The 12,678-nt window shown below is 39.8% G+C and overlaps 1 protein-coding gene across 5 annotated transcripts in view; it reads right to left on the minus strand.

The window, feature by feature from the left end:
* Nucleotides 1-12,678, minus strand: part of LOC122798071 — a 1,004,738-nt gene that overhangs the window by 230,328 nt on the left and 761,732 nt on the right. For 4 of the 5 annotated variants that reach the window (XM_044066724.1, XM_044066727.1, XM_044066726.1 and 1 more), the window contains one exon: nucleotides 6,259-6,329. The exons of the other annotated variant lie outside the window; for it this stretch is intronic. In XM_044066724.1, coding sequence (XP_043922659.1) covers nucleotides 6,259-6,329 — 71 coding nt within the window. The remainder of the gene's footprint in view (nucleotides 1-6,258; nucleotides 6,330-12,678) is intronic. 5 annotated transcript variants of the gene reach the window in all.

Genomic DNA, 12,678 nt, shown 5'->3' on the forward strand with positions numbered 1-12,678 from the left:
AGATGCCCATGGCAGGAAGGGTCTCACCGTCATGTTCACATCTAGCCAGTGTGTCTTTCACCTTGGGTCCAAATAACGAAGAGGCTTCAATGGGAGCGTTCAGAAAGGAAGCCTTGAAGTGTTCCGCGAGGTTACACAGGCGCATCCAGGCAAGCCGTCTCATTACTATGCCTGCACCTGCTGCTCTAGCTGCTCCTTCTGATGCATGAGAAATCAGACACACGGAGGAGTTAGATACCGATTCAAGGGTGGCTAACTGTAAGGCCACTTTGTCACGGAACTCATCAGACACAGCTCTGGCTAAAGTTTCAGAGAGCTCAGAAATTAAGTCTCTTTGAAGCCTGATAAAATGTGCCATATAATTCAGGGACCTAACCGCAAAGGTCACTGTTTTAAAGGTACGCTTCCCTAATCTGTTCAATGCCCAGGACTCCTTGTTAGGTGGCTGGACAGTCTGTCTCTCTTCTGCCAGATCCTTTTTAGTTGCGACTGCCACCACCATGGCATCTACTGGAAGACCTTTGGACCAGTGGGGGTCAGTATCTGGAGGGGACAAAATTTTATCTGGCCTCTGGGGAATGGCTTAAACGGTGTCAGGAGTCTTCCATGCATGCTGCACAATGAGCCAGACATGTTTGTCGGCAGGTGGAGTAACCCAGGAGGTATGGGGACGGGCACGAAAGGCCTGCAGAAACACAGACTCTTCAGAGGTGGGGTTAGAGGACTGCCAATAACCTCTCTGTTTAAGGATTTCAAGGATATCCCCAAAGGATACCTCAGAGGATGATCAAGGGGACCCTTCCCCATCATCAAAATCTGTGTCTTCCGTGAGGGACTCTTCTGGGGAGTCCACTTGGTTCCTCTTACAAGAACTCTTGTGATGAACTTCCTCAGAGGGAGATGCTGGGGAATACAGCGCAAGAGGGTTCTTGTGGGAGTGTATCCTGAAGCCCTTGTGCCTGGTGTCCGCTACGGGTGGCTTGTGTGAGTTGCGGCCCAGAGGAGGACGGAAAACCTGGTGGCACAGGATCGCCTACAGTGGCAAGAGCCTTCTCCATAAGTTGAAAGGCTGGTCCGCCTAAGGAGGGGTGGGAGCCTACAATCACCCCTCACTCAAGCAAGCCAGCCTACCAACTAGGAGTCTCCGGATGGCCATAGGATGCAGGGGAAACCATGCCACAGCCAGCATCCTGAGAAGTGACAGGAGTAAAGTGTCTCTCCTGCCAAAAAGGCAGCTGCGGTTCCTTAGTAAGGTCTACAAAAGCAGTCGTAGCAGGGGAAGTCTGTGCTCCAGGAAGGGGCTTAAAGGCTGAAGATTATGGAGGAGAACAAGTAGGGATCTCTGAGGAAGAATGTTCCCCTCCATGGAAGGGATAGGTCTTGGGAGGTGGGATTCCTCTAGCCGAAAGCAATTGGTCCACAATGCGTGCCACATCATGTTCAGAGAAGCTTCTAGTGGATCTCATGGACATAGCTGATGGGGAGTAAGGTCTATCTAGAGATGGAGTACATTGAGAGACCACAAAGGGGTCTTTAAAAGGAGAATAAGTCGTAACAGCAGGTAGGATAGGTGCCTGCACCAAAGGCAATGGTGCTGTAATGGCGTGTACTATCGGTGTCTGCACTGAGAGAGTTGTTGGTGCCGAGAACAGAGTCTGCACTGTCAACATCGATGCCGTAGCGGTAGTTGGCACCATAATCAGTGCCGACAGAGTCTGCACCGATGAAGGAGTTCTCAGAACAGACTGGAGAGTTGGTACTGAGAGCATTGTCGGTGCCGAAGGTACAGGCGCCAGAAAATCCCTCAACGTTGTAGCAGTCTGCATCGACTGTATGGTCGGTGCCAGTGAAAGGGCCTGAGCCGAGGAGCCCCTCGGTTCCAACGCTGTCTGAAGCACACTCGGTGCTGTAGTAGGAGTCGGTGCTGACGTCTTCGGAGCTGTAGGTCTTGGCTCCGAAAGCCTCGGAGCCGAAGAAGTCCATTCAGAAGACGACAATTTAACTTTCTTTGGTCTCGGTTCCTGGGGCTCCCCAGTGGGAGACAAAGGAAGAGACTTAGTCTTCTTTAGGTTTTCTTTCTTTCTATGGGAGCTAGGAGGGGATGAAGCCTCCAACCCAGAAATAACCTCTGTAAAGGGGGTTTTCATAATACCCTTTAGAATAAGTTTATTTTTCCTCTCTAAGAGGGTCCGGGTTGAAAAAGTTTTACAAATCCCACAAGGTGGGTCGACAGTTAAGTGAGGTTCACCCAAGCAGTACACACATAAGGCATGTGCGTCTGAAGTAGGTAACTTGTGGCCACAACTAGTATACCTCTTAAAAACCGGACATCCTTTCTTTTCTGCCATGATAGGTGAGAGAAAAAAACAGATAGAAGGGAAAGAAAAAGGGAAAGCAGAGTACCAGCTATGGTACAAAGGATACCCGAAGGTATGAGGGGAAAGATTACCAACGATGGTAAAACAGATACCAACAAGGTAAAAAAGAGGGTAAACACGTAAAAAACAGAGTCGCTAGATGTGATAGGGTAAGAGACAACTATACAAATAAATTTCCTTGAAGAAAGGTAAATTTATGAGGTAATATATCAAGAAAAGTAACTTAGCTCAAGAGTAATGGCTTGACATGACTGAATGGCGACGTGGCAAACAAAATCTGAGGTAACAGGGAGATGGGAATTCTGGGTAAGAGTTTAGCTCGAGAGTTTGTGGCTGGCGTGAGCGTGGAAGATGGCCGGCTCGGTTCCGAGGTCGGAACAGACTACCCAGACTTAAGGAATAAATGAGGAGTAACATCAGATCATTAGTTTTGAAAGAGTAATGGATGATGTTGAAGCTGAAGTCTCCAGTGCTATTTGGTCTGCTGACAGTGAGGTGGAAGGATTCAGACCCGTGAGTGTTGGCTCCAGGAAAGGAGTCAGTGTCAGAACAAGATGAGATGGGGTCAAAGTACCTATTCCCAACCCTCATCTAGGGTATGGCACCAGGAAGACACCCAGTTGAATCTGTATTGTCAGGAATTTTCTCATCATGTGGTTAACATCCATCTCAGTAATGCTACTGGTGGATCGACCAGGCCTCAATGAAAAAGCTACAGATGCCAGTCTTGATGGCAGCCTGTGTTGGAACATGGATGAATGCAACCCGGGGCTCAGAGAAAAAGTAGGTTTTGGAGAGGGAGTTCAGACCTGAGTTGCAGATGGCTCCGACTGCCTCAACAACTTAGGTGCTGGTCCCCGGGAAAGCAGATGGGTTTGGAGACCTATTCCTCAACCTTCTGTCTTTCTCCTTTCTTGTCTCTTTTCATCTTGTTTATATTTGTGTTTCTCTCTTGATCTTTCTCTCTATTTCTCCTTCCTCTTATCAGTACAGATAGAAGTGGATGTTTGTTTGGCTTAAGAGGACATGGTAGACCCTGTCTGAGGGGGAAGTAAACCCTTGAGGATGAGTTTCTCCTTTCTGCCTTGCAGTGCTCTGGTTCCAAAGGCAGCACAGATATTGCAGCTGACCTGAAGATGACCAGTACCTAGACACTAGACAGAGGGAATGAGAGTCTTGGAAGGGGGGATTTTGTATCTACAAGCTGAACACTTCTTGAATCCAATAGGCTTGTCAGAATTCAAAATAGCACTCTAGAAACTGTTATATGTATCACACTGAAAAGCTCTACACATGATTAAAGAAGTTTTTGAAAGAACTTACACTAGAGGAAAACAGTGTTTACACTAAGAGGAAAAGTATACTTCAAAATCCTAATATAGCAGTAACTATATAAACTAGGAATAGGTTTACCTTTACAATGTCGCAACACACGTGTGACTCATCATATATCTGACTCTAAAGGTCAGAAACTGCACTTTTAAATCCTGAAAACACCAAAAGTGCTAAAGAATGAAATTCAACATTCCAGGAATGGTGAATTTCTTTCAAAACACCCGTCATTTCTGGATGTCTCCAAACACCGCCCCCAACACCCCCTGCTAATTTGATATACTAACTCCGAGACTGCACTACAGTGAGGGAAGGGGTACATGTTTCGATCTTAACTCAGAATGCTAACTTCACATGAGTGAATGCACACTGGCATTTGCTCATTTGCGAGTTAGGCAATTCATAGTCGTTATTCCAAACTTTTGCAAACATCCTTTCACACATCTGACTGTCGCAGATGTGCACGTCAACCTTGGAAAGGTAAACCCTAGGAATATATATGTATATATCTATATAATCTATTACAAAATTTTATTACATCACACTGCATAAACTAAAAAAGGTTATCTACCCATCCTAAAAATATATACATAAAACTAACTCTAAGACTAATCTAGACCTAACGCTATTTAACAATTCTACAGGTAAAGGGAAGAGAAGATTTTAGATAAAAAATTGCTTTCACTTATCGTGAATGCTTGGAGCTCTTGAAGGACACATCTGGTCAAACAGGTGGCAAATGAGATCTGATGTAAATCAGATAGAAAGAGGGAATTATGAGTAGGGAAGGAGTCAGACCTCTCAGATCTAATACTCTGATATAAGGCGCCGAGGTCAGATCCAGTTGGATCTGACAACCGAAAGGTTTAATCAGACAAAAATAGACAACATTAAGTACAGGCTCTTCTTGACTTCCTAGAACAGTGCATGAATATTTACAGGTGAGATTTAAGGGCAGAATATTAAATACAGTCCCTTCTGGAAAGTCACAATTCAGTGTAACATATTTGTAGTTACAGAGCTTTTATGCTGATTGCAACCATTTACTGAGTGATTGATTTACTGATTTTGTTTCCAAGGTAGAGTATCGCTCAGACAAGGACCATTTACAGGCTTATTCCTGGCTGCACAATGAAACAAGAACAAATATAATAGCATATTCAGGAAATGCAATAGCAATCATTTGGTTCATACTGAAGGAATTAAGTTAAATTGCATCATTGCAAAAAGTATTGTGAAACAGCATCATAGTGAGATTATATAACATCCATGCTGAAAAGTATAGAAACAGAGGACTATGTACATAATAGTGACAAGACAAATGCATTACAGTAACTAACTACATTTATTTATTTTATTTTATTTTACATCTGTTGACCGTGCTAGCCTAACTGGATATATGTCCATTTTCAGTACAGGCCCAGGGAGAAAAGCTGCAAAACAGTATTAATTTAATTGAATAAAGATACAACGCATCTACTTTAAGAAAACATAACACTAAATAATGTAAAAAAACACATTACCATAGATTTAATTTAAGTTAGTAGGTGAGAGAGGAAAAAAGGGAAAGAGAAAAAGAAATAATATAAAAAAAGTGAGAAAAAAGAAAAATAATTATGTTAGTTGGTGTAAAGAGATTTAGAGCACTATATATAACTATAGAAAAATAGGTATACCAGATTTAGAGTAGTGGGTTAGACACAGAAAGCAAAAAGAAATGAATAGCTGGTATCTATCAAACATCTTATATACATAGATGCACACAGGGCATGGCATGTAACAAACATCTTATATACATAGATGCACACAGGGCATGGCATGTAACAAACATCTTATATACATAGATGCACACAGGGCATGGCATGTAACAAACATCTTATATACATAGATGCACACAGGGCATGGCACCAACAAATCTCTGAAAAGGCTAGTTTTTATTAAGTAGTAGTTTGACAGGGTACAGAAAATACTGAGTTAAAACAAGAAAAAAAAATGTAGAGAAACGTAAACAAATAGTGAAGGAAATAAGAAATGGATATCGGTGTTGAGGAAGTGTAGAGGTATTTTAGCAAGGGGAGAGGGTGTCAGTCTGGTTTAGAACACGTACATAACCATTGGGATTTAAGGAAGACTTCGTTGGTAAACAGTGGAGTAGATATAAGGGAAGTTAGATCATTTGGAAGTCTGTTCCAAGTATTTCCAACAAAGTACATATATATTTTAAATAACAGGTCATTCATAAGAAAGAGATAGCCTTGAGAGTTGTATTTCCATTTCCAGTACCCCATCTCATTAGGACAGATCCATTGCAAATGACATTAAGGGGCTACTTACCCTCATTATGTTGAGACTTTTACTGCAAGCAAATATGCACAGAAAATGAAACTTTTTCATCTGTGCCGGCATGTTCAAAATGCATTAGACACGGAGTGCTGATGTTTCAAGAACAAGTCTGTATGACATATAAACAGTAGTGATGCAATTGTAGTTTTTAGAAAATGAGATACCCTTTGAACAAGGGAAAATTATTAGAAATTAGTTTTCCTACCTAACAAAGTGGACATTGGACATCTCTAGTTTTTCATTTACACTCTGAATTAATTCTTCCATTGCAGTCACCTTTAAAATGAAAAGAAGAAAGATATGAATACTGTTTTATAAAGGTTATAAAAGATACAATAGCTTATAAGCGTTTGTACACACACATAAATCAAACTACATATATTTTTTGCAAGATTTTTGCTCTCATGCTTAACATATTCCCTGAAGGAGGCCATCTTGCAGGCAGCCATGACAGTGGTTTGTGTTCTTGTTGGTATTCTCGCAACAATGGCATTATTTCACTTCTATAGCCTAACTCCTTCTCTAGTGGTGACATAAGTGCTTGCATCATTGTAATGGCTGTCTACACCGCTCCTCTGTCGAGACATATGTGCTTCTCCCGCCTGGACTGACAGGGGCTACCATCACCAGCTTGAATGGCAAGGTCCACATCTTTCCATCTCCAGCTTTTCATATCACAACAGGCCTCCACTGTCATGCAGATACCTTGTTGTCAGAGCAAAGGCCCAGGCTGGGTTGTAATCACAATCCACCCCTGAAGGTCAAATACGTGTGGCCAAGCTCAGGTCATTTGGAGGTAGTAACAACTTTATTTCTCTTCACTATCTACACAGATAAACTGCATCTATTTTTGATATTCTTTCATAGTTATATGACTTGCTTTTGAAACAACTTGACTTTGCTGATGAATTCCATGATTTTTAACACAAGACACACAAACTGATAAATGCACTGAGTGCTACTCTTCTTTAGATACAAAATAAGCAATTTTTATCAAACAAGAGTTGCTTTACGTCTTATAAGCACACCTGTCATCATTCTAATGAAGTTATAACACTTCTTTGAAAAATATACTTTGTCAAAGATAATATATAAGCCTTATGCAAAATCTGATGTGCAAACTGAAAGTTAATTATCTCCATATGGCTTTGTTTCTAATTATCTATAGTCATACTGCAACCATGATTGCTTTTTAGACCAAGAAATTATTTTTTTACATTTCATTTATCAAATATACTAGATTTTCATTCATCCACAGGGCTTCAGGTACAAGTCTTGATTTCCAGTTTTATTCTGAAGATCCTGCCAAGTACACATTTTGTTTTTGAAATTACAAGTATGGCCAAATGGACAAATTAATTGAACAGAAACTGTAGTTTCCTTCTAATTTCCTATCAAACTGAATAGTAAAGTTAAGTAAAAAGTACATCTGTGAAAGAAGCTCAACACTACAGTAGATGTTTGGCATCAAGACTGTCTACAGCCTTCATGTCTAAATTACAGCTCAGTTATGAGTTTGTCAGTTGGTTTTAGACCATTTTCCAGCAGTGCCTCCACTCCCCCATTGCCAGCCTCTAACTGGCTATCTAAGTTGGTATGCATATGCCTGAAAGATTTGGCTGAAAGTTAGACTGAAGGGAGATTTCAAACTGAAACATGCAGAGAAAATGAGTGCTTGCTGAATTTCCAAGGACAGTAATGGCAATACCTAGAAGTGGAGACATTTTAAGTGCAAATTAGAGGGAAATACATCCCAAGTTTGAAACTATTTCCAAGTTTGAAACTATGGTACTTTGGAATGTTCCCCTTTTGCAAGGTACAGTAATCTCAGATTTAGTATATATAAACAGAATGAGTATGAAATGCACAACCACATACATTGGGGAAGGGGTGAAGGGGCTCCTAAAAAAAGGTTTAAAAAAGTGTAACAGCAAGTTATGAAACTCACTGCATCATATCTAATACTATAGAGAGGGAGCTATAGAAAAGGCCACCAAAACTAACATAAATAAATCTTGCTTATGAGAAATGGCAACCACCATTGCTGAATCACAGCTTCTGTCACCAGGAGTTCCATAATCAGCACAAAGACACGTGCCTTTCAGATGCTGTTTTTACCACATCATAAAATGTACCCAGAGGCACTGGTGAAATAATGCCAATAATATCTGCACTCCATGAAGGCAGGACCTCAGTATACAAACATCTATACTGTGGGTACAGCCACCTCTTATAGCACAGTCTTAGATATAAAAAAAGATCCATACATGGCTGTCATTAGCCCATACCCCTCCAGTTACATACCAATTATGCCACCAATCCAATGCAGCAAGATAACAAAACATAAACCTTATCATAATAATTGCAGCCAACAACTCTAACCAAAGCAGCAAGGGAGAACAGTAAGGAAAATAATACCACAGAGACATAATGGAGTCTGGAATCTTAACCAGAAAGGGGAGTCATAATATCATATTTGACTAACTGCTGAGTAGAACACTTTTCAGCATTAGACTGACAGTTCAATTTGTAATTCTTGGTAAATCCACATAGCTGCTTCATAAATCCCTCTAGCCAAGACTCACCTAATGAAAATAGCCAAAGATGCCGCTCCCATATTAAGTATGCTCTGACAAGCTTAATAGCAGACTTATTTATTTTATTTTTTATTTTATTTATTTATTTAACATTTGTTAACGGGGAAAGTCCGACTTGGGGGAAAGCCAATTTTCAGCATAGGCCTGGGGAGAAACACTCCAGACGCATGTCTTTTTAATGTGGGAGGACATTGGAGCACCCAGAGGAAACCACACAAATGCAGGGAGGACATACAGACTCCACACAGAAGGCACTCCAGCTGAGAATCGAACCGGTGAACCTCATGTAGGAAGAGCTAACCACAGATCTTGTTATCAAGAAAAGCTTTCAGTGAAGGTAAATTGACAAATTAAAATTAAGAATCTGAACAGATGAATAAGCAGGCTTGAACTTAACTGGATAAAAGATATAATGTCAAAGGTACATCTACCTGCCAGCGAGCTAGATGTTTCTGGTGGCAGCAAAAAGAAAATCTATTCCATTTTGAGAAAAAAAACATTTCCAGTGTAGGCTTCCTACATAATGCATATACTTCTTTGATCTTGCATCACAGCTGTAATAGCAGATATTCCCTGAGAGGTATTTGTAGGGAATATCACAGTCACATAATAAAAAACCAAGGTTGCCACAACCAGGCAACTCTTTAAAGAGAAGACTGGGGGTGGTGAGTGAAGCATGCCCCCTGTAAAGGTTCTTGCTAGAAATCACCGTAGTCTACTCCAAACATTCTGAAAATGGACATTGCAAATGGATGGCACAGATTATTTACATTTTTTTTCCTGTCAGACTTAAAAATGAACACTTATTTATTTATTATTTATTGACATTTGATTACTGGGAAAGTCCTATTGGGTAGAAGTTAATTTTCAGTGGAGGCATGGGGAAAACCTCCAAATTACTACAAAACATTTTAAGAACTATATATTTTACAATCTTCAAAAAATAAAACAAAAATATCTGCAGTTTAAATAATTATAATACATTAGAGATAATATAAAAACATTGGTTGAGAATCGATACAAGCTTTATGATGATCATTTAATATTTATAGAAATTTTAAACAGTTTGTAGAGAAATTACAGGTAAGTTAGTCAGGAATTGCAATATGAAGTGAGGGAATACAGGTTTATGGTATATTTACAGAGAAAGTCAGGGAAGATAATTTGATAGAAGTAAGGAAATAATTGAAGAAGGGAGAGTAAGAAGGTATAAGGAATGAACAGGTACATGTTCACATTTAGGGATATAGTTTATCCAGGTTTTGAGGAAGAACAGATTTTATCTAGAAAGTCTTTTAGAATGGTTTTGAAAGATGGGAGGGAGGGTAATGACCTGATGGATACAGGTAAGGAGTTCCAGGCCTTAGCAACCTTGTACTAGTATGGACAATGCCCAGCATATTTGATAGTTTTATAGGTAGGAGTTTTTGGTCAATAGATCGCAATGACCATCTGAGAACACAGTTGTGTAGAATGGTTTTTAGTGCTGGACAGGCAGATAGCTGCTGGATACTTTTATAGGTGGTAAGAAGCTGCGTATATGTTAGTTGAAGTGGCAGTTCTAACCAATTTAGGCTTTTTAGTGCTATACAGTGGTGGGTTCTGAAAGGGTTATTTGCTGCAAGTTTAGTAACTTTGTTACAGCATTGTTCAAGTTTTAATTTTTGTGAAGCCTGGAGGTTAGTAAGGATGGCAGAGCCGTAAAGAAGTGTGGGAAGGAGATAAGTAGTGGCAACTGTAGTTTTAGTTGAATTGGTGAGAACGTTTTTGGCTCTGTAAAGCATCCTTACTGTTTGAAAAGTTTTCATCATTTAATTTTTTACATACATGTTGAATGTAAGTTTATCATCCACTATCACCCCTTATAATTTACCATCAGAAATTACTTCAATGGCTGCATTATCAAGAGAAAGGACTTCAAATTTTGTTTTTTCATGAGAGAGGAATTTGGGGAAAAGGTAGTTGTTTGGTCTTTTTTTGGTTGAGCATGAGTTATGAAGTCATGCTTCAGTGGCAGTTAAAGCTTCCTGAGTAATTTTATGGAGGTGTACCATGTTTTCAGATGCGCAAATGAGACTAGAATCATCTGCATGCTGTATTAGGGTGGCCTGTTGCGTGGATGTATTAAGGGTGTTGGTGAAAATGTTAAAGAGGAGGGGACCAAGGACAGAGCCTTGTGGTACACCTGGGAGGTAAGGAGAGAGCATGGAGTGCCATTTTACTGACTTATACCTATTGGACAGGTAGCTTTTGAAAGACAAAAGGATGGGCTGAAAGAGACCTAGTGAGGGCATTTGAAGTAGAAGTTTGCTGTGACAAACTGTGTCAAAGGCTTCTGACAAGTCTAGAAATAAGGAAGAGACTAGTTTGCTGTTATCTCTAGCTTTATTGTCAGTGTCTATATAGGTTAGAAGGGCAGTGCTAGTACTATGGGAAGGATGGATGCCATGTTGTGTAGGGGATAGGAGTTCTTCCTGCGGGAGATAGATAAGCAATTCCTTTTGAATAAACTTTAGTATTTTGGTGAAGGGAGATAAGATTAATGTAGGTCTAAAGTTATTAATGTTTGGTGAATTTCCTCCTTTGTGCAGAGGTATAATATGTGACTTTTTACCAGAAAAAGGGAACATGGTATTCCTGGACTGACCTATTTATAAGGATTGAGACAAGATAAGCAATGGTATTAGCTGTTATTTTAGGTACTCGCTTGGAAGGTCATCAGCTGAACAAGATATGGTTTAAGTGTAAGGGTAGTTTTATATAGGCTGTGGGCTCATGTTTGAAGGTGAAAGTTGATGTGGTGATATGTAGCTGTTGGGCAGGACTGGGACTAGAAGGTGATGAATCCTTACATGCTACACTATCTATAAAATAAGAATTGAACTGTATTGCAGTTTTGAGGGGTGAGTTATCGGGGGAGGAGTTTAGGTTGAAATTTTGGCCGGGATATGAGATTTCTTTAAGGGATGTCCACATTTTTTAGGCCTGTGTTTAGTATTATTCTGAAAGTTATTACAGCATAATTTTTTGCCTCTGTTTATTACTCACTTTTTAGTACAACTGTGAAGCAATCTAAAGTTTTCAAGATATTGAAGTGTTTTATATTTCTGCAATAATTTCCATCCATTTTCTCTTTCTTGCATTGCATTATTTTTAGTATCTTCCTTCTAGGAGGTGCAAGGCTATTTAGGATATTTAGAAAAGTTGTACTGAATTCCTTTACAGCATCGTCTAAGGGGATAATTTTTAGGAAGCTCCAGTTAATAGATAATAGTGTAGTAATAAACATTTCTGGGTTAAACTTGGAAAGGCTGCATGTTGTTTTATAAATAAGCTGTTTAACTGGATGTGTGAGATGTCTGGTTATGATGACTGGGACATGAACACAGAGAGTCTGACATTGTATCTCTTGTGGTGTATTTGCTAGTGTCTGCTACTACGTCCAATCTAATAGGGAATTTGATATCTTGCTATAATGTGTGGGGCTATTAGTTGTGTGAAACCATATAAGTTCATGCTAGATGTAGGGGAGTTGGAGTTTATGTCCAACCAAATGACATTCACATCATCTAATAGTATTTTTTTCCTTGTGGAAATGTTAAGGATATCCAGTGTATGATATCTTCCAGTATAGCTGTATTGTCACCAGGAAGGATGTAAAGGACAGTAATACATAGTTGTTTACAATTGTTTATTTTGAGGAAAGCAATAAGAAGCTCTGCTGAACTGAATTTTGGTACTGGTTTACTGTAAGGGGAAATGTTAAAACAATACCACCACCTTTCCTCTTTATATGGTCATTACGGATGATATTACAGCCAGGAGGTATAACTTTGGGGTCTTTTATGCTGAGATTAAGCTGAGTTTCCATTACAGCAAGATCATGTTTATGTTGGGCAATCCAGGTATGTTCAGCAGTTTTATTTCTTATGCTTCTAACATTTATTGCAGCAAAAATTAAATCACCAGGGCTTGGGACTGGCTGTTGTTGCATTAGAGAAGTGTGTGGGAGAGAGAATTATCTTTGT

The sequence above is a fragment of the Protopterus annectens genome, chromosome 3.part1 (genome assembly GCF_019279795.1).
Source record: "Protopterus annectens isolate FY-2018-M chromosome 3.part1, PAN1.0, whole genome shotgun sequence".
Classification (NCBI taxonomy): domain Eukaryota; kingdom Metazoa; phylum Chordata; order Ceratodontiformes; family Protopteridae; genus Protopterus; species Protopterus annectens.